The sequence below is a fragment of the Urocitellus parryii genome, chromosome 12 (assembly GCF_045843805.1).
Source record: "Urocitellus parryii isolate mUroPar1 chromosome 12, mUroPar1.hap1, whole genome shotgun sequence".
Classification (NCBI taxonomy): domain Eukaryota; kingdom Metazoa; phylum Chordata; class Mammalia; order Rodentia; family Sciuridae; genus Urocitellus; species Urocitellus parryii.
Genome location: NC_135542.1, coordinates 4,433,400 through 4,453,703, shown reverse-complemented (window position 1 = coordinate 4,453,703; position 20,304 = coordinate 4,433,400). Strand labels below are relative to the sequence as shown.

The 20,304-nt window shown below is 42.8% G+C and overlaps 1 protein-coding gene across 3 annotated transcripts in view; it reads left to right on the top strand.

Moving 5' to 3' along the window:
• Positions 1 to 4,672: 4,672 nt before the first annotated feature.
• Uxs1 (UDP-glucuronate decarboxylase 1) overlaps positions 4,673 to 20,304 on the top strand; it is a 93,791-nt gene continuing 78,159 nt past the window's right edge. The window contains exon 1 of one of the 3 annotated variants that reach the window (XM_077791758.1): positions 4,673 to 4,865. Coding sequence is in view for 1 of the 3 variants with exons in the window: in XM_077791755.1 (XP_077647881.1) it covers positions 4,769 to 4,865 (97 nt within the window). In the remaining 2 variants the exon portion in view is untranslated. Of the gene's footprint in view, positions 4,866 to 5,592; positions 5,639 to 20,304 lie in introns of those variants that run through there. The other 2 variants (XM_077791755.1, XM_077791760.1) reach the window with 2 other exon arrangements.

The window sequence follows — 20,304 nt, the reverse complement described above, 5'->3', positions numbered from 1 at the left end:
CTGAGGATGTCTATGCCCAAATATGATCCATCCGAATCCTACACATCCTTTCAAATTCAGCTCAAATAGCTCCTGCTCTGCAAAGCTTTCCCTCACTCACTGTTCTCACTTGGAAGCAAACATGTGATATATTTTTTTAAAAGTAAACACTGCCCATTTTCACAGTATGAATACTTTCACAAGAATGTTGCTAATAGCAAGTGCTTGTGAGCCTGTACCACCTGGTCTCTGCATGACAAGTGACATTCTACAGCCTGGAAGCATGGTTCCTTCTTGCAAAGTTTCTTAGCCATTTATTCATCTCTATCCCAGAGTGAGCACTCAACACATCCCACCATTGAGGGAGATGTAGAAGGGTGTAGGCAGCCAGGGCAAGATGGCCAGTAAGGAAGTCGGCGGGCAGGGCCAGACCAAAGGAGCATGGAGAGAGTCTTTCAATGAGGTCAACTTCTTGGGTGATGACAGTGCTGGTGTATACAAGCAGGAGACCCAATCAGACAGACACTTCCATACTGTATTCCTAAGCAGGGGATCCAACAGAAAAACTAACATAGATAGGTGGACAGGAACAGGAGCACCATTGAACAATAACCAGGAGAGGGTAGATCAGGGGAGGAGACAAGGAAAGAAGGAAATTCCAGCGACCAGAAAAAGGCCCCTTCTCTTTAAAGAAGTCTGTGACTGTCACTTTGGCAATATGCCTCTCTCATAGAAAGGGTCCTCACACAGGGAAAGCTATGGTTTAGACCCCAGCCCTGAAATCCCAGCTACGTGAATGGTAACAAACTAGACATTTACCAGTTGCTTAGAGGCTCAGTTTCTCCATCTAATAAAGGCAGCAGCAAAGTACATTAAAACAGCCATTAAGAAAAATAGTATGGGGGCTGGGGATGTGGCTCAAGCGGTAGCGCGCTCGCCTGGCATGCGTGCGGCCCGGGTTCGATCCTCAGCACCACATACCAACAAAGATGTTGTGTCCGCCGAAAACTAAAAAATAAATATTAAAATTCTCTCGAAAGAAAGGAAGAAAGAAAGAAAGAAAGAAAAAAGAAAAGTAGTATGGAGATTCCTCAAAAAATTAAACAGAACTATCACATGATCCAGCAATTCCAATTTTGGTATATGCCCCAAAGGATTAAAAGCAGATTATTTGTACAAATATCTCTTCAAGACCCATACTCTTGGCAGTATTATTTGCAGTAGTCAAAAGATAGAAGCAACACAAGTATCCAGTGACACATGAATAGGTAAGGAAATTGTGGTGTTTACATACAATAAAATACAACACTATTATTTCTTTAAAAGAAAGCATACCATTTGGCACAATGTAGATAAACCTGGAAGATACTAAGAGTGAAATAAGCCAGGCACAAACAGACAAACACTGCATGATACTCAGTAATCTAAAAAAGTTGAGCCCATACCAGTAGAGAGGAAAATTGTGATTACCAGGTGCTGAGGGGTACAGGATTTGGGGGCTGGGAATTCAAAGGATAGAAAATTTCACTAAGACAGGAGGAGTAAATTCAAGAGATCCATTATACAACACAGTGACTATAGTTAGTAACAATATACTGTAAACTTGAAAATTGTTGAGTAGATTTTACATGTTCTCATTACAAAATTAAGTATACAGGGTACAAGAGATGTTAATTTGCTTGTTTTAGCCATTCTATATTTCATCCTGTATTCCATAAGTATATGCAATTTTTATTTATTAATTTAAAATTTAATTTAACAAAGAATGCTACTGATGAACCCAGCCTAATTCCATCTTAAGATTGGGATTCATCTCTTCACAAAGTCATGAAAAGTTCATTTCTGTTTTACTATAAAATACTAAGATTTCTATTTGGTCTGACCTTAATTTGATGTTTTAAAAATTTGTTTGAAATTCCTGCCCATGCTCTGAACTCACCCATGCCTGGCTCTCCTTGACCAGATAACAACCCTCCCTAAAAGCTTAGTGGCCCCTCATAAATTCTCCTTGACCAGAAAACCTTAGCAGTCCCTTATAAATTCTGATATTGGAATCTCAATTTACTCCCTACCTTGAAATGTTAAGCTATGTAGATCATTAACTTGCTATCTACCTTTGTATTTTGCTTGCCAGAACCCTGTTAGCTGTAAGTTCCCAAGACACCCCTCTTTGTAACTTTCTGTGCTATAAAAACTTTTTTCCCAGTGAGCTGTCCCTGTTCTCTAGACGGGCTTCGGTGAGACAGTCACTGGCCAGCTCTCTTGTGTACACAATATAGGCTTGCTTTAATTTGATTTAAAATTGGAGTTGGTGGTCTTTTCTTTGCATGGGTTCAACAGCTACTATCTAAAAAAGGATAGTGGCAACAAAGAAACTCTATCCCATAGAGAGTTACAAGAATTAAATGTGATAAATTGCAAAAGTTCCGGGTGTAATAGTCCCTGGAACATTGTTGAAGTTTAATAAATGTTAGTTTTTTCTTTTCCTTTGATTTTTAACACTTCAGAAGAAGAGCCATATTATGATTCATTTTTTAATTAGCATGAGTGTGAAGAGCACTGCCTTTTAACTAGTAATTGCTTTAAAATATTGTTGTTAACAGATCCATGGGAAGAATGCAGGGGGTTGACAGCAAGGGCAATGTGGGGGTAGGGATGTGAGCCCAGAATCTGTTCCAGAATGTGGAGGGCTAGGATGAGACAGGGCAGCTCACGGGTATCGATGGGGTGCTGTCTAAGGCCAAGGAGAGCTTGGAGGGTCTCTTTGGCAGCTCTTTCCTCAGGGCTTCTGATCTTACCGGGGCCACACTTACTATTGCTTATGCCTGAACTCTGGCTGAGTTCCTGGAGATACCAACAGTGTTTCAGATGGCAATGACAACAGCAGCTACTTTAGTAGCAGCCCGTAATGGGATTTCCACAGGATTCATCCAAGGAGGCAGAAGTTGGTAATAGTGTCTGAGAGCATGAAAAACACTCAACTAGGAAGGTTGGATTTAAAGAGTTTTATGCAGAAATAAAATGTATTTCAGTTTCTGGTCTACCTGAACTAATACATACCTATAAATTAAACCCCACTTACAAACTATATGCTTAAAATTTGCTAGAATCTTCAGTCTAATTTTTCTGGCAGGACAGGTGTCAACAAAGTCTTTTCTCCCATCTCTGCTCCTTAGTTTTAATATAAAAACCACCAGATCATAGAATGGGAGGTGATCAGGACCACCACCTATTCTAGATACTCCTCTTTTCAAAAATCACAGATCTAACAAACCCCAAATGTCCAGTGATGAGGAAAGGAAGATTCACAGACAAAAACTAATTTGTTCCAAAAAGGTCTGCTCTGGGACCTGATCATCCTGGGACCCAGGCCTCTGGCTCCCATGCCAAGTGTCTTTTCACCTGGCAGCCTCTTTGGACACCTCAGACACAGGGAACTGGGCTTCTTGCAAGGAGGCAGCATGGATAATAGCAGGGTGGTTCTGCCCTTATGGGAATTTGCTCAGCTTCTTTCCTCAATCCAGTGATTCTCAACGTTCATGCGGAGGGATCCAATGGGGGAATGTTGCATCAGAATCCCAGAAGGACAGGATCTGTGCTCTGTAGTTTGAATGACGGGCCACATAACTCCTTTGATTTATTGCTAGTTGGGCTATTTATTTTTGTTGGAGTTTTCTAATAAAGTCAAAGGAGGTTATTCAATGACTGAGTAGAGCAAAATGGTCCGGAGGTTGCAGGAGGTCAGAGCTGTAGCAGTCTTCCGGCAGAAACTTCTCCCTGTGGTCAAAGATTAGCAGCTCCCCATTACCTTGGGAGCTTGGTGTCACACGGGCCTGTGCAACTGCCTTTCTTCTCTACCACCCAGCTCTCTGCGAATCTGACCATGAACCTCTGATTACAGTAGACCCTTTGACTCACCATGTTTATGGTCCCCATCACAATAAATGCTTATCAAAGACATGACTTCAGGTCCTCATGAAACCACTGCAGCACAGCTATTCACCCCATAACTACAAGGAACAGATAAACTCAACAAAAAGGTGGGGATGAAACTCACACGATGAAATATCTCATTTTCCCCTCTTCCTGATTCATCCTAAATTTATGTGATCAGCATGACTTTTTAATAATCACTTGTTTTTTAAAGAACGACATCCCGGTTGCTCATAACAGAAAACGTGCTGTGGTTTCGACGCGGGCACCCATCCTTTCCGCTGCCCTGATCCCAGGTCGAGAAGCTCGCAGCACAGCCCAGAGAGCCCTTCAGTCCACTTTCTGAGAGCAGCATTCAAAGAACTTCAAAGACACGCCAAATTGGGCATCGATATGTGTTTCCTTTCCTGTCAACCCTCCAGTGCCCACGGCGTGCCACCCGCAGGGCTGGGTTCGCAAACTCGGAGCCCGCGGTCGAGCCTTGAGTGCGGGAGACACACCTTTCTGACTGCGCGCCTTCCCCACCTCGGCTCCAGCCAGCCCCGGAGCCGGGAGCAAACTCGCCAAGATGCGCAGGCGCCGCGCCCTCCCTCAGGCACGTTCTTCGAAAACCCCGGCGCGAGCCTCGGCCACTGCGCCTGCGGGAAGAGGAGCCGTAGGGGCGGGGCAGCGGGGGTGGAGCCGGAGGCGGGGGCGGAGCGACGCGTGCGCCGGGGTCCTGCCGACAGGAAGCCGGAGCGTGGGGGCGGGGCCGCGCGGGCCAAGGGGGCGGGTTCTTCCCGGGCGGCCGCCGCCGCGCATTGTGTAGCAGGCGGCCCCCGCGCGGCAGCGTCCAGGACCCGCGCGGCTCCTGGGGATGGTGAGGAGCCAGGCGCTGGTGCGCCTCGTGTCTGCCGTCAACCGCAGGACGATGAAGCTGCTGCTGGGCATCGCCTTGCTCGCCTACGTGGCCTGTGAGTACGCGGCGCGGTGGCCCTGAGGACCCCATTCATTCCCCGGCTCCGCGGCCCGGCGGGGGGCGGTGTGGGGCCCCGGGTGGCCCCGCATCAGTGTCCCTCCCTTCCCCGGGAGCTGCGGCTCTACCCTTTGGCACTTTAGCGGCAGAGCAGCCGGCCAACTTGGGCGCAGACCCCTGGACGCCTAGGCCCAGGCGAGGAGACCCGGAGGCCGGGTGGAAGGGCCTTGGCCCCGGTCTCGGTGACCACGGGCTCCGCGCGGCGGAGATGCCACCGTCCTCCGCCGACCCCGCGGCCCCGCACTGGGTAGCGCGGGACTCGGCGGCGGCACTGCTGTCCACGTCGCCCTGGGAGCCGGTGAGGGTCCCGGCCGGCGATTCCAGAGGGTGCCGCGCGGGGACACCCTTCAGGACGCCCGCGGCCGCGCTGCGGTGTGGGCTCAAGTAGGATAAAAATACTGTGGCCATGGGCACAGTCCCCGCTCCGACTGTTGGCTCCACAGGAAAATTACTCAGCATTTAACTCCGGGGGAGCCAAGTGCTGCCAGCCCCTGCGACCGCGCCCAGGTGTCCCAGCGCAGAGGCACCGGGTTGCCAGGTGTCCCCCCCACCCCCGGGCTCCGCGCGACCTCAGCCTGGCCCAGCAGGGAGCCCCACGCGAGAGACCTGGCGGGGCGTTCCCACAGCTTTGGCTTGTGAGGTTCTGCTTTCTCCTTCACTCGCATTCTACTGCCTGGAGAGAGGACAGGAGGACCGATTTGCAGACAGGTGGTGGGTCCTCTGCTTCTCTTAAGAGAAGCAGAAGCTGTTACTTATTTATTTATTTAAAGATCTGTTTGGTGGGAAAATATCTGCTGCTATTAATACTTTACCAAGTACTAAAATTTGACTAAAAATAGCTCCCAACGTGAGGTCCGTTTGAATCGTAGCATCCAGACAGTTACATAAATGAAAATACTCGCTAACTGGTGGAGTTACTTAGATCTGATTCCCAAGTGACTGGGTACTCCGGAAAATGGCTTCAGCTGATAGGAAGGCAAGTGTGAGACCCATCCTGTCTGCTACAGCCCATCTGCTCCAGGAGGTGGAGTCCGGAAACTCAAGCAGGGCTCCTGGTTGCTAGGAGAAGTTTCAGGGATGGGTATGAGATGTGAGTAGTTTTGCAAGGAAGTAAGAACTAGCCTGAAGTGTGCATGGTCAGTATTGAGAAAGAAATCTGAGACCCAAGAGAAAGAGACCACTTAGGATTGAATTATTATTAGTAATATAATAACATGACAATAATGATACCTAAGTTTGTTTAGTGCTTAACTGTATATGCACGGGTATGATTCTTAGGACCATTGTCTCAATTATCTTAACAACCCAAGGAAGTAAGTACTATGATTGTTCCCATTATAGGGGTGAGAAAATTAAGTTCAAGAGAGATTAGGAAATACATGATCATACAATTGCAGACTATGGAGAGCACAGGTTTGAGCCCTCAAATGACACTGGGGCCATTGGACACCAGATTTCAATGTTGATTTGGAGGTCGGAGGGGAATATTTTGTGCTTCACTTTTAAAGTTAGACCTGGGAGTTTAGAATTAATAAGTCAGGGAATTTATGGAGCCATAGAAAATTTTTCACCATTCACTTGTTCAGCAAATCTTACCTAGTCTTTACTCTTGTCTCTTGCTGAACTAGGTACCAGGGTACACTAGGGAGTGCAAAAACATCTAGTCTTTGCCAAGATAACACTGAATCTAGACCCAATAGCTTAACAGCAGTGGTCTCATACTTTCTGAGTATACAGAAGAATCATCTAGAAGGTGTTGCTTCTTTTTTTTTTTTTATAAATATTTTTTACTTTAGTTATCAATGAACCTTTATTTTATTTATATATGGTGCTAAGAATTGAACCCAGTGCCTCACACGTGTTAGGAAAGCACTTTTCCACTGAACTACAAACCCAGCCCTTGTTTTGGGTTTTGTTTTGTTTTTTAAACACAGATTGCTGTCTCATATCTAAAGATTCAGATTCAGTAGGCCTAGGATGTGTCCTGAAAATTTTCCATTTTTAATAGTTTCTTTGTGATTCTCTTGCTATGGAATAGGGAACCCCCATTTGCCAAGAAAGAAATGGGCATGAATCAGACAATCATCGAAAGGAAAGTTATATGAAGGAAAATTGCAAACTGATGTGAATGAAAGAAAGGAATGCATGAGAGCTTGTGAAGGGACTCCTGAATGATAGCATTAGGGGTTTTTGACTATGCATCAGAATCACCTAGAGTTTGGTTTTTCTTGTTTTGTTTTTTAAACACAGATTGCTGCCTCCTATGTGAAGTTTAAGGTTCCCTGGGGAATTGAGGTGTGAGCAGACAATGACAAATCTGTAGGTGTTCATGAGAAAGTATAGAAAGTATATGTTCCAGAAGAAACACTTATGTGCAGAGTCCTGTGGCAGCCAAGAGCAGGGAATATTGTACTAATGCAAAGAAGAGTAGTGTCATTGGAGTGTGGAATTATAGCCCAGTGATGAAGTTTTTGAGGCAGATCAGGGTCAGAGTAGATAGACCTGGAGGCCTCAGTCCAGCTCACGAATTGGGTGGTCATTTTAGCCAGGATTTTAAGACTGGGATAGAGGCAATGTTAATAATGAATGATGATGGTAAATGAGAGCAGCTTTGCCAAGGAAAAATGTTACCGGGCTTCTCTGCTTGATAGTGTTTGAGGATTCTAAAGATGTAGACTGGTTGCAATGACTCCTATGATTTCTGTGTTTCTCCTTGTTAATAATCTTGCTGTTCTATTATGAATAAAATCTCAACTCTGTTTTAAAAAAGAAAAAAAGAAGAAAAGTGTGTACATTCTCCTAATTATACATACCTTCACTGCAAGTCTGCCTTTTAGAAACTTCCTCTCTGTTCCTCAGGCTCAAGTTCTGTGAATCTTTCTACTTTTAATTCTCTCCTAGCCTTTGTTGCTCACTGTTACCTAGAGTCTCCCTTCTTGCTGTCGTATAACTTCTGCACCAGCTAGTGGGTGAGTGTGTGAGAGAGACCATAGGCCGACTTACATTTCACTTGAATTCTTTTCCATGCACATGTTCTTTTCTCAATGAAATCCCTAATCCTTGAGGGCAGAGATTGAGTCATCTTCATTTCAGCCTGTATAGCATTTAAGGCAGTGCTGTTAATGCATCAGAAGACTTCAGTAACTACAGAATGGATTGAATCAAAATTTATGCCAACCTACTAGGAAGCTGCTAGGTGTAGATCCAGATTAAGTTATCTCTAGGGATTTTTGTTTGTTTATTTTAAACACATATGTAGTTTAAAAAGTCAGATGAATCTCTAGCAAGGTTTGCAGTCATATACCTTGGCAGGCTTTGTTTAGGTTTAACAACCTCCCTGCTCCTGTTTCCGCCTACCCAGAAATAAGCCCTTCGCGTCTACCTAGCTCATTATTTGATTATTTTCATATTTATCATTGTTTTGCTGAATCAGGCTTTCTGATTTTTCAGTCATAGATAAAACATACCTGTGACTTTGTTCTTTGGGAGATGATTGAGATCAAACTTTAGTATTTATGTATGACTATTCACAGTGAAGTGCTATTCACAGTGAGTCATGGTGTATATTTCTTTTTACTCTCTCTAGAGCTAATTGGCTGTTTTGGCCTTGTTTTCAATATGCTTCGCTTTCTGCATACTATAACTGATCCAACTCCACATATTTTGCCAGTTGCCCATGCCTTTGCCCAGGAGGTTTATAATTTTTAAGCATCAGAACATCCCTTCATTGGCACACCTTTTAGAAGGAGCTGATCACTAGCATCAAGAGGTAGATTTTGGCATTTCTTTCTTTCTTTCCTTTTTTTTTTTTTAGTTGTAGATGTTTAGTTGTAAAATACCTTTATTTTATTTATTTATTTTTATGTGGTGCTGAGATCGAACCCAGTGCCTCACACATACTAGGCAAGCGCTCTACCACTGAGCCACAACCCCAGCCAAGGAGGTAAGTTTTGAAGCTTTATCCATAAGTGTCTTTTCTGCCATCATACTTGATGGATTGATAATGTAGAATTCCAGAAAAAAAGTCCCTTCAGGATTTTAAGGTATTGTTGCATTACTTTCTGGCTTCTAATACTGTTGAGGATTTTTGAGTCAGTCCTCCTTTTTGGAGATTGTGGGCTCTGTGTGCCCCAGGTAGTCGGGACTCGCTACCCATTTCCAGCCTATGGCCCCTGCTTTTGATAGCACTGCCTTCCTCACCCTTCGTGCTCCAGGGCCTCGTGTAGTCGCTATGCCCAGAAGCTGAACACACCTGCCTCACCTCTCCTCTGGGCCCTTCATGGTGCTGTGGATGCAGGTAGCTGATTTTGGTTTTCTTTCCCTCTGGTCTGGTAAATAACAGCATTCAGGTGATGGTACTCAGTTAAGAGAACAGCCTCTCCTTTGCTTCAGTCCACTGAAATAACCTAAAGAATAAATCTTGTGGACTAGGGTTGTGGCTCAGGGGTAGAGTGCTTGCCTAGCACAAGTGAAGCACTGGGTTTGATCCTCAGCACCATATAAAAAATTAAATAAATAAAGATACTGTGTCCATCTACAACTAAAAAAAAAAAAAAAAATTAAAGAATAAATCTTGTTTTCAGCCTCTGAGAGTTCCCTGGCAGCTGATTGCTGCAGCATAACAAAGCCTGCCCTGACTGATATATTCCTAATGTTGAGAAATGTGAAGGTAGGTGTGGGTATATCTTATCTAGCACACTAGACATTTTTGAGCCCTTGCAATTGAGAAACACATATTCAGTACTGAGACTATTCTTAAAGTATTTGGTTATTTTCTTCCCTGCCCCCATTTCTTCTTTGGAACTACTTATATTGATTGGCTTTCTGTTGCTGTGACAAAATACCTGAGAAAATCAACTTTCAAGGAGGAAAAGCTTGTTTTGATTCATGGTTTCACTGGCTTCATTCTGTGGTTTGCTTGTCCCTGTGGCTTTGGACCTGTAGTGGTATAGTGTATCATGTGCATGATGGGAAAGGCTCACCTCATTGTGACCAGAAAGCAAAGAGACAGGAAGGGACTGAGGTCCCCATATCTGCTACAAGGGCATGTCCCAGTAAAGTTACTTACTTCCACTAGATTCTACCTCCTAAGAGTTCTACCACTCCAGTAGTGCCATAGGCTAGTGACCACACCTTTAGCACAAGGGCTTTTGGGGGACTCTCCAGATCTACAAACTACAGCACTACCATATTCTGATATAGAATTACTTAGACCAGTTTTTTATTTCTAAGTTTTATTATCTTAAAGTGTAGCTCTACTTTCTTAAATCATCCTCATCTTTGTATTTATTTGTATTCTTCCAGGTTTTTTTTTTATTTTATTTTTTGCTATTGTTTATCACTTAGAATCATTCTCTTCTGTTCTCTGAATTTAAAAAAAAAATGTGGTCCTTGCTTCATAGTTGTATTCTCCTAATGATAGTTTTATTTGCTGACTTTTTTCTGAATAGTTTCTCTCCTCCAGGTTGCTTTCTCCCTTCCTGAGTATCCTCAGATTGTCTTTCATGTTTTAAAGTGGGAGGCCCCTAGAGATGATGACTGTGAGCTTCGCCATTTCTTGTTGAAGCCTTCCGATCTCAGTGCTGTAGTTCCTCCTGGGGTGTCATGACCAGACTCTCCCCAGCCTCTGCTGGATGGGGCAGGCTGGCTGTCCACATCCTGAAGCTCAGTGGGGAGAGGACTGCAGGCCTGTGCAGCACCCTCCTTATCCCAATTGGACTGGGGCTTCTGAATCCAGAAAGTGTTGGTCTTCTGTCAGGGCAGGACCTAGACCTGGAAGTTTGTCCTACTTCTTAGATTTATTTGAAAGTCATACTCCTTGTCTTAGCTGCCTTCTCATCTCATGCAGATGTGCCAGGCTACACCAGTTCTTGCCCCTTTGTGGGTGTGAATTAGCTGTTCCCATTGCTCACTTGGGTCCTGTCTTCTCCTTTGCCCTTATCCATGTTCTTTCCACCCTCCAGCAACATTTGGGGGCTAGCTTTCCTTCTTCCTGTTCACAGATTTATTCCTTAAACAATAACAAATTAAAGGAAAAAGAAAGTTCTGACATTCTGTAGAGTTAAGGAGCCATTATCTTTTCACCTTCAGCTCTCGAAAGCTGGACTTGTGACATCCAGTAAAATTCTTGAACTTTTTGGTGTATCATGGGGTTTTTATTGTAATGACATCTTAGTTGGGTATCTTTCTTTCCTGTCACTGTTATTCTGCTGAAAAGAAAAGACATAAAACCCCAAAATCATATAACTTTGTGTTTATGAACACAGATTGCAGACTTCTTTGTGTTGGGATGTTTGTTACTATATGATTTTGTCCTTTATATATATCCCTCACCCATGTGACCAGACGCCACCCTCACAAATTCACTCAAGAAACATTTCCTGGCTGGTTGCCGTGGAAGATAAGCAGTGAGTGAGACATTGTCATGATGCCGGCAGACTCTAGGGAGAAAATAGCTAAAAACAAACTACATCAGTGATGTGTCCAGTCTCACCTGAGTGTGAGAATCAGCCTGGGTTTGTTGGATGCAGGTTCCTGGAACCCTCCTCACACCTCTTCCATAGCAGCCTGGTGGTTGCATGTGAAACTTGGAAATGTTTTCATCCTTCAACATTTGAGTTTGGAAAATTTCATACCTATTTTCTGCCCTTTCTTTATTTTACTTTATTTTTTTTAGTTGTAGATGTACACGTACGTTTATTTTATTTATTTATTTTTCTGTGGTGCTAAGGATCGAACCCAGTGCCTCATACTTGGTAGGCAAGTGCCGAACAACTGAGCCACAACCCCAGCCCTCTGCCCTTTCTTTTGAAAAAGAATTTAGTGAAAACCCAGACACCCTCCACCTAGATTCACCAGTTGTTTACATTTGCTACATTTGCTTTTTCTCTCACTCTTTTTATATATGTATTTCATGTGTACTTTTTTGGTGGAAATGATTGAAAGTTAGAGTCATAACACTTTAAAGATTTTAACATATGAACCTGAAGAATAAAGGCATTCTTCATTATCATTATAGCACCCTAAAAATCAACATAAATAATATCATCTAAGATATAGTCCATATTTCCTCCATTTATAGCATAAAAATCTTTTGTAGCCTTTCTGTGTTTTTTGTTTCATTTTTATCATTTCAAATCTAGTGTCCAGTCAAGATTTACATATTGCATTTCATTTGGTTGCTATGTCTCTTAAGTTTCTTCAGCTATAATATTGGGTTTTTTTTTCCTCCAGAACATTTACTTAAAAAAACAAAAACAAACCCAATTCAGTTGTCCTAAAAATATCCTGCATTCTATATTTATCTGATTGTTTCCTTGTGATTAAATTTGGCTAAATATTTTTAATAATGATGAACACTGTATCGTGGGATGTGCAATGTTGTGGTGTTGTTTTATAAAACTACTGTTCACAGTGCTTAATTTGAGACCCTGGAAGGGGTGGCCTTCATGTTGCTTCCGTGTGTGTGTGTGTGTGTGTGTGTGTGTGTGTGTGTGTGTTTTACTGGGAATTGAAGCCGGGGCTCACTACTACTGAGCTATATCCCCAGCCTAGCCCTCTTTTAGTTTGACACAGACTCTCGCTAGGTTGCCCTGGTTGGCCTCGAACTTAAGTCCTTCTGCTTCATTGTCCCTAATAGCAGGGATTACAGGTGTGCACCACCATGCCCAGCTACATTGCTTCATTTTAAAGATATATTTTCCCAGTACTTAGTCTGCATGGTGATTCTTCAGACTATGTGTGTATCTTCTCCAGTTAGTGCCTTCTACATCCATTGACAGTCCTTGCCTGGACCACTTTTTATATCGGACATTGCAACTGGTGATTTTCAAATCCTTTGACGTTTACTGTCATTCTTCTGAAAAGAACTTTCTTTCCCTCCCTTTTCTCTCACTTTCTATATCAGTTTCTTGTGGCTGCCATGGTTTATCCCAAACCTGGGGGCTTTAGAACAAGAGAAATTTGTTCTCACAGTTCTAGAGTCAGAGTCCAGTCACAGCTGGCAGGACTGCATGCACTCCCTGTAAGGCTCTTTATGGCTCCAGGTGATCCTTCCGTTGTGCCTGCATCACTTCAGTCCCTGTACCTGTGTTGTTCACATGGCCTCCTCATCCTCCCTCTATGAGATCTTTACAAATTCCAGTAGAAACCAGGCTTGGAATTTTGAATTTGGATCTCTCCTAGGCTAATGATATGCAGTTCCATCCTTTTTTTGTGAGGTTGGGCAGTGGCAGAGAGCTCAGCTTCCAGTCAGCCCCATAGACTCCTGCAGCATGCAGTGTGACTGATTAGCATGTGCCAGAAATAAGTTGGATTAAATGCATTTTCAGTTTATGATCATCTATCATGATGTAACACCACTAGAAGTTGAGGAGCACTTGTAGTTTCAGAATCACTTCATCAATGTCACTGTCAATAACAAACTTAAGAAAATTTAGGATTTCTTTGTCATTCTTTTTTGTCCTTAGGCTACATTGCTTTAAGGAGATGCAGTTAGATATTGTGTCCAAAAGTTAACTGAAATGTTCTTTCTATGCCTGATACAAGTTAGGTTCATTTTAGTTTTTTGTTTGCGTTCAGTTTTAGGGTTTGCTTTGTTGTTTCTCATTGTTTAAAATATGTAAACCGTTGGTTCAAAAGTTAATACTCAGATGTCTCTCAGTGCAGTCTCTTGCCTCCCTGCTTTTTTTCTTTGTTTTAAACAACCCATATTTTACTTTGCAAATGTAGGCATGAGTCTGTATCTGTGCATCTTTTATCCAGAAGAACATAATGTGCTGTATAGACAATTTTGCATCTCTTTTTTTCCTGCTCATTATGTCCTGGAAAGAACTGAGTATGAAGTTGTAGACATCGCCTTCCTTCTTTTCTCACCTGGATCAAAATCCTGTGAGTGTGGACTGGATTTTCCTGGACAAGTCTTCTAAGAAAGGACATTCAAGTATTTCCAAACATTTTGCTATGATAAATACTGTTACAGTAGAGACTTCTGCTCAGGCTCCCATCAACCAGGTTTAAGATCCTCTTTTTTCCTCCCTCCCCAGCAAAATGTAGTGACAAATTTACATTTTCACCTGTGTGAAAAATAGTATCCCTTGTGTTTTGATTTGTGTTTTTCTTACTGTGAATGAACTTAATCATCTTTTTAAATATTTAAGGGTTATTAGTAGATCTTTTTTTCTGAACTGCTCATATTTTTGTCCATTTTTCTTTTGAGTCTTTGGTCTTAATTTTTAAGAACTCTTTACACTGGGGATGTGAAGTGTCCATTGTGATGTCAATTGCAATGATTTTCTTAAGCCTGGTGTGGTCAAATATTAGAAAAAAAAAGTTTGGTCTTGTTGTCTTCTGTATTCATAAAAGGTGCCCATTTTGATCACACCTGAGTTAAAGCAAATGAGGTGCCTTAGCCTGAGGCTCTGGACAGCCCCAGGATGGGGTTGGTCATTACAGTGATTACATGATCAGAAGGTTGGAACATCAGCTTCAATACTAAACTCCAGGGAAGGGTGTGTAGTGCTGAAGACTGAGCTCTTAAAACCTGAACAGTAAGTTTTGAGGAACTTCCGGTTTGGATGAACCTGCTGGAAGATGTCATGCCCAGAGAGGGCCTCAAAGCTCTGCACCCTTCCTCCAGCCTCATCCTAGGCTTCTCTCCCGTCATCCTAGGCATGGCATCCATTGAGTTTTCTCCAGAGTTGTAGTCTTTATTTTAAAAACCTAATAATTATAAATAAAGTGTTTTCTTTAATCCTGTGAATTATTCTAGCAAATTTTTGAACCCAAGAATGATGAGAATTCCTGATTTGTATCTGGTTGGTCTGAAGTGCATGAAGCCTGGGACTGGTAGTTGGCCATAGTGGGGGCTGTCCTATGGGATGGAGCCCTTAGCTTGAGCCTGTACTCCATGTGGTTGATATCAGAATTGAATCAGATTGTGGGTGTGGGGAAAGCCCACACATTTGGTAAAAGGAGTGTTCTGTGGTAGAAGCAGGACTTAGGACCTGGGAACCTTCATTTTCAACAATTTTCCTATTTCCCCATGTAGTTCTTAAGAACTGGTCAAAGTAAATTGCCAAATACTGTGACAGAAAGGAGCTCCTGAACTTTGAAGGAAGGGGATACTCCTGAGGCAGCTGGCATTGAGTGGGCATTTTGTGGCTCAATAGGGAGTGGACAATGGAGTTGACAGTGAAGGGGAGTCAAGGGCAGGCAGCAGGATGCAAAGAACAGGAATCCTTGGGGCCTATAAAGTACCAGGTGAAGTCTGACTCAATACTTGATTGAGTGAGGTGAATAAATATTCAGTGAGAATTTGTGTGTGAGAAAGGAAAGTCTGATGAACATACATGCCCTAAGAATTAGGGCAGGACAAAATATAATGAATTGTGCATTTGGGGGGTGTCCCATTTAACTTGAATATTATGCTTTCCTCTGTACGTTTGTCTGTTTGAGATATGCTGGTGACTTTTAGCTCTGGCATATGATGCTGCTGTAGAGGTCAGTGCTGTGGTCTGAATGTTTTTGTTCCCATCCAAATTCATATGTTCAAATCCTCATCCTCAAGGTGATGGATTAGGAAGATGGGGCATTGCAAGGTGACCAGGTCAAAGTGTGGAGCCCCTAGGAATGGGACTAATACCCCAAGAGCTGCTTGCTCTTTCTATCCTGTGAGGACCAAGCAAGAAGGTGTCATCTGTAGGACACCTGATCTGCTGCTGCCTTGTTTTTGGACTTCCCTGCCTCCAGAGCTAGGAGAAGTAAATTTCTGTTGTGTATCAGCCACGCAGTCTATAATATTTTGTTACAGTGGCCTAAACCCAGAAGTCGAGAGCATGTCTGTTGTGAAGATGCAGCACTTTCATGAAGAGGTGAAGCCAGTTCCCCGGTTCTCCCTGCATATTGAACCCACATTCATGCATTCATGCCTCCTTCGAGTGTCTTTTCTTGCTTTATATACTACAGATGTGATGATTTGTAGTATCACCTGAGGAAAAAAAATGCTCAGGTTTAGCTCTTTTTTGGAAAGGGTGGTCTCACTTGTCCTGATTGAGCTGCCCAGTGACTTAGGGCGAGCCATCTGCCTTGCTGGGGCTTCTAGGTTTTCTTGGGCCTTGCAAGCAAGAAAAACTTTTTAAAAATACTATGCAGAACTGAAAGAATTTATGTAAAGACATGATCGCTCTGACTGACTGCCACATGGGAAAAGAAGACACATGGGTCTTATAAAGAAACCTGTGAGAGGAAGGAACTCCCGGGCAGGAAGCACGCTGACAGCCACTGAATGGGAGTGGTTCTGACATGGCCCATTGCTTTAAAAGGGTGAGGAGTGAAATTCATCTGTCAGTTTCTTTTGACTTCCTGACTAAACTTTTTAGAGTTGTTCTAACCAAGATAAATAACTGAAGTAAAGCAACAACAACAAAAAAAAAAAACATTTGAACTTCTTCAAAGTAGTCTTTTTTCAGAGGGAGTCTAAATGGGCTAAAAAAATGAAAATCATTTTCAGGGTGGTGAAATCTTAGAGTGTTATCCATGGTGTCTTTGAATGTTTTTGTAGCAGTTTCAGAAATTGGAAACAAAGCATGCTGGTTCTAAGTTGACTGTACATACTGCAGTTGGTAGTGCCTGGCTTTCACTTATTTGTTTAAAGGTATCTATCTACAGGCAGCTGGGTTATATCAGCAGCAGGAGATTAGAGGTGTCAGACAGCAGAGTTGTAATAAATAAAAGAATCTGAATAATCTGATTCTCATCCAGGGAGCCAGTGGTAGTTCTTGTGGAAATGTTGTGGGATGTGGATAAAGGATCCTCATGGAGGGACTCTGAGCAGTTCTCCTAAGGGGACAAATCAGAATCTTTTTTCCTCTTAGTTTCTTTTGCTGTTGTTTAGAATTTGACTAGAATTCATCTTAATTACCTAAAAGACAAAAATTTCTCTCCCTAGTTTTCAGTGCAGTGATACTCCCCCACCCGCTCCAGGCCTTTTCTGTCCTCCTTGGATTGACTTCCCCTTGCCTGCGTCCCTAACCCCAACCCGGCTACCCTTGTAGATGATGAATGCTGCTCTGTCCTTGGGCAGAGGAATGACCTGCTGCAGTCACCTTGATGTCCTGCAGTGAGGAGTTGCAGGGGGGTGCCTTCTGCATTTTTTAGACGGGAAGACTGAGGCACAGCACATTTAAATCCCTGCCCCAGGTCTCAGTCTGACTGCAGTGATTTTGTGATGGCAAAGAGGGACCTGAAGGAACCCCAAGACTGTTCCTATCCCATTTGTTGCATGGATTAGGCTTTTTCTTTTAATTGTGGCAAAATGCACACAATATAAAATTTACAATTTTAATAACTTTTTTTAAAACTGGGAATCAAACTCAGGACCTTGCTCATGCTAAGCATGTACTTTATTACTAACCCTATACCCCAGTCTTTATTTTAATCACTTTTTAAATGTATGGTTCCGTAGTGCTAAGTACATTCACACTGTTTTACAACCAATCTCCAGAACTATTTTACCTTCCCCAGCTGGTGGGCTGCTGGTACCTCTCTCCCCTAGCCCAGGCAACCATTTTACTTTCTATGAATTCACCACTGTAGGGACCTCATATTAATATTAGTGGAATTATGCATATTTGTTCCTTTTGTGGCTGGCTTATTTCACTTAGCATAATGTCTTCAGAGTTCCTCCACGTTGTGGTATGTATCAGAATTTTCTTCTTAAGGCCAACTAATGTTCCACTGTATGTACATACCACGTTTCTACTCACTCATCTGACCATGGATATTTGAGTTACTTCCACCTTTCGGCTATTGAGAGTAATGCTGCATGGGTGCACAGATACCTCTTCAAGACCCTGCTTTCAGTTCTGTTGGGTACAAACCCAGAAGTGGAATTACTGGAGCACATGGTGATTCTGTGTTTAATTTCTGAATTAACTGTCATACTATTTTACACAGCACCTGCCCACCTGCCTCCCACCTCCTTTGTATCTCTCTACTCTTATGTGCCCTCCATTCTCTCTCTTACCTGTAACCCACCCACCTCTGCAGTCTCCTCACTCCCCACTCACACCCTCTTCTCTTCTCCACTTACCCCCTCACTCTTAGTCTCAGTCTGTCCCTTTTTTCTAACTCTCTTATTTCTACACACTTGTAGACTCTCCCTTCGTCCTCTGAGAACCTGGCGATAGGGAGGGCACATTAGGCTGACCTCCAGGAACAGCATGTCACAAGGTCTGACCATGTGGATGACCACACCACCATGGAGAATAAGCCCAGAGCACCATCTCAGCTGGAGTGCAGAAAGCCTGCCAACAGTCTCGCCCATGGCCTCAGGCCATGCCCCTGAGCACTGTGGATACAAGGCAGACCTCCTAGACCCTCCCCTTTTCCTTTCCCTCTCTGCCACTTTTGAATACAAAATGAAAAGGCTGACCTCAACCATCATTAAACATTTTAAAGCTCCATTTAAAAAAATTACAAAATAATATGCAAATAGGAAAGTAAGGTGCTTGCTCAGCGTGGAAAGACTAGATTGAAGTGCAAAGAAGATTTTTAAAATCACAGTAGTTGGGGGCTGGGGATGTGGCTCGCCTGGCATGCATGCGATCTGGGTTCGATCCTCAGCACCACATACCAACAAAGATGTTGTGTCCGCCGAAAACTAAAAAAAAAAAATATTAAAAATTTCTCTCTCTCTCTCTCTCTCTCTCTCTCTCTCTCTCTCTCTCTCTCTTTCTCTCTCTCTCTGTGTCTCTGTCTCTCTAAAAAAAAATGAAATAAAATCACAGTAGTCATAATCTGTGTATATTAAAATGTCTTTCAACTCCAAAATAGTGCATTTCTTTATTTAGGCAGATCTTTCTCTTTGATATTCAGGAAGGTTTTGTAATTTCTTTCATGTAAGTTTGTACCTTTTTGTGTGATGTTTATTTCCATCAACCTTTTGCATGAGTGTTCTACTTAAAGATTCAGTATCAGTTACTAAGAAAACTTCAGTAGTAAGCAACAAAATTATGTCCCAAGCCATAATCTGTTTTTTAAGCAAATTTCTCCTTCACCTTTTATTCTCATCTTTAATGTATCTACATTTTTTCTATCTTATTCATAAATATAGTGCTATTTTTAAATGAAATGAATACAACTTTACATGTCAGGTCATTTCGGAGCATTCTGGCTGTGGTTCCAGGGTAGGTGGTAACCCATTCCTCTCTTAGTGATACAAAGTTGTGATGTGAGATCTGACTTGACTTTTTCCTCCTGACTGGCACGCCCTGTGCCCCCTCAGAATAGATTCATCAATGGTTATTCTTAGACTTGGCAGTTGTGTTCATGAGAAGCCAGTGGAGGAGGAGAAGGCAGCATTTGCAGTAGGACCTGCGTGGGCAGCAGTCTTCTGCAGGGCTGTCACTGACTTGGCAGCTGGTGCTTGAATGGGTCCCTCTGCACAAAGTCTTGGCATGCACCCACATGCTGCCCTCTCATTGGGAAGTGAATGGCCAGGGGGACAAGAACAGGGTGCATTTCCGTATGTACCTGTGAAAAATGAGGTTTCTGATGCCATTGGAGCTTTGCTGGGGAAGGTGAAGCTCTGCTTAACCGTCATTACTCTTCTTGCAGCCCTTCTTGTCTGATGCTGGGTGGGGGAAGCTTCTCCCTTCTTCGCTTTTTCTTTAATGATTCTATTTCCATCAAAAATCTGAAGATATATTCATTTGGTAGCTCCAGGGAGGTCTGTTTCACTTTCTATTGTTTAGAGAAAATATTGCTGCATTTCCCTAGGTTGACCTTACATCTGGGTTTAAGTAGGAAAAAAAAAAAGCAAAAGAAACAATGTGGCAACATTTCTTTTACCACATCAGGCACCTATTGGTAATTTGAGAAGTCTAGGGGAGGGTAGAAAGGAGATTTCTTAGTTGCTTAACCTGTAGCTCTTTGCAGAATTAGAGTACAGCTTTGCTTTTCTGAGTTGAGAAGTGGAACTGGCTGGGTTTTTGTTTGTTTGTTTGTTTGTTTGTTTGTTTGGGGATTTTTTTAAACTCTTTTTTCCTCCCCAGATTTGATGCTGTCCTGTGGTATTCAGATGGAGATTTTTTAAAAAATATTTGTTTATATTTTTCTATAGTGATACCATAAGCTAGAACCTTGAGTGGTGTGTATGAATGAAACTTGTTTATAGACTTATTGTTGTCCTGTGCCATGGCAGAAAAAAACATGATTTTTCTCAGGTAAAGATTTATGGACAGAATGAATCATTCCAGCTCCAAGAATTAGTCATGTAATTGTTATTAATGCATGTTACACAGGAAGCTTGCTTTCTATGGGGTTGTTGCTGCCAAGTACTAAGTTGAGTTGAGTGACTTGGGAACCAGGACACTTAG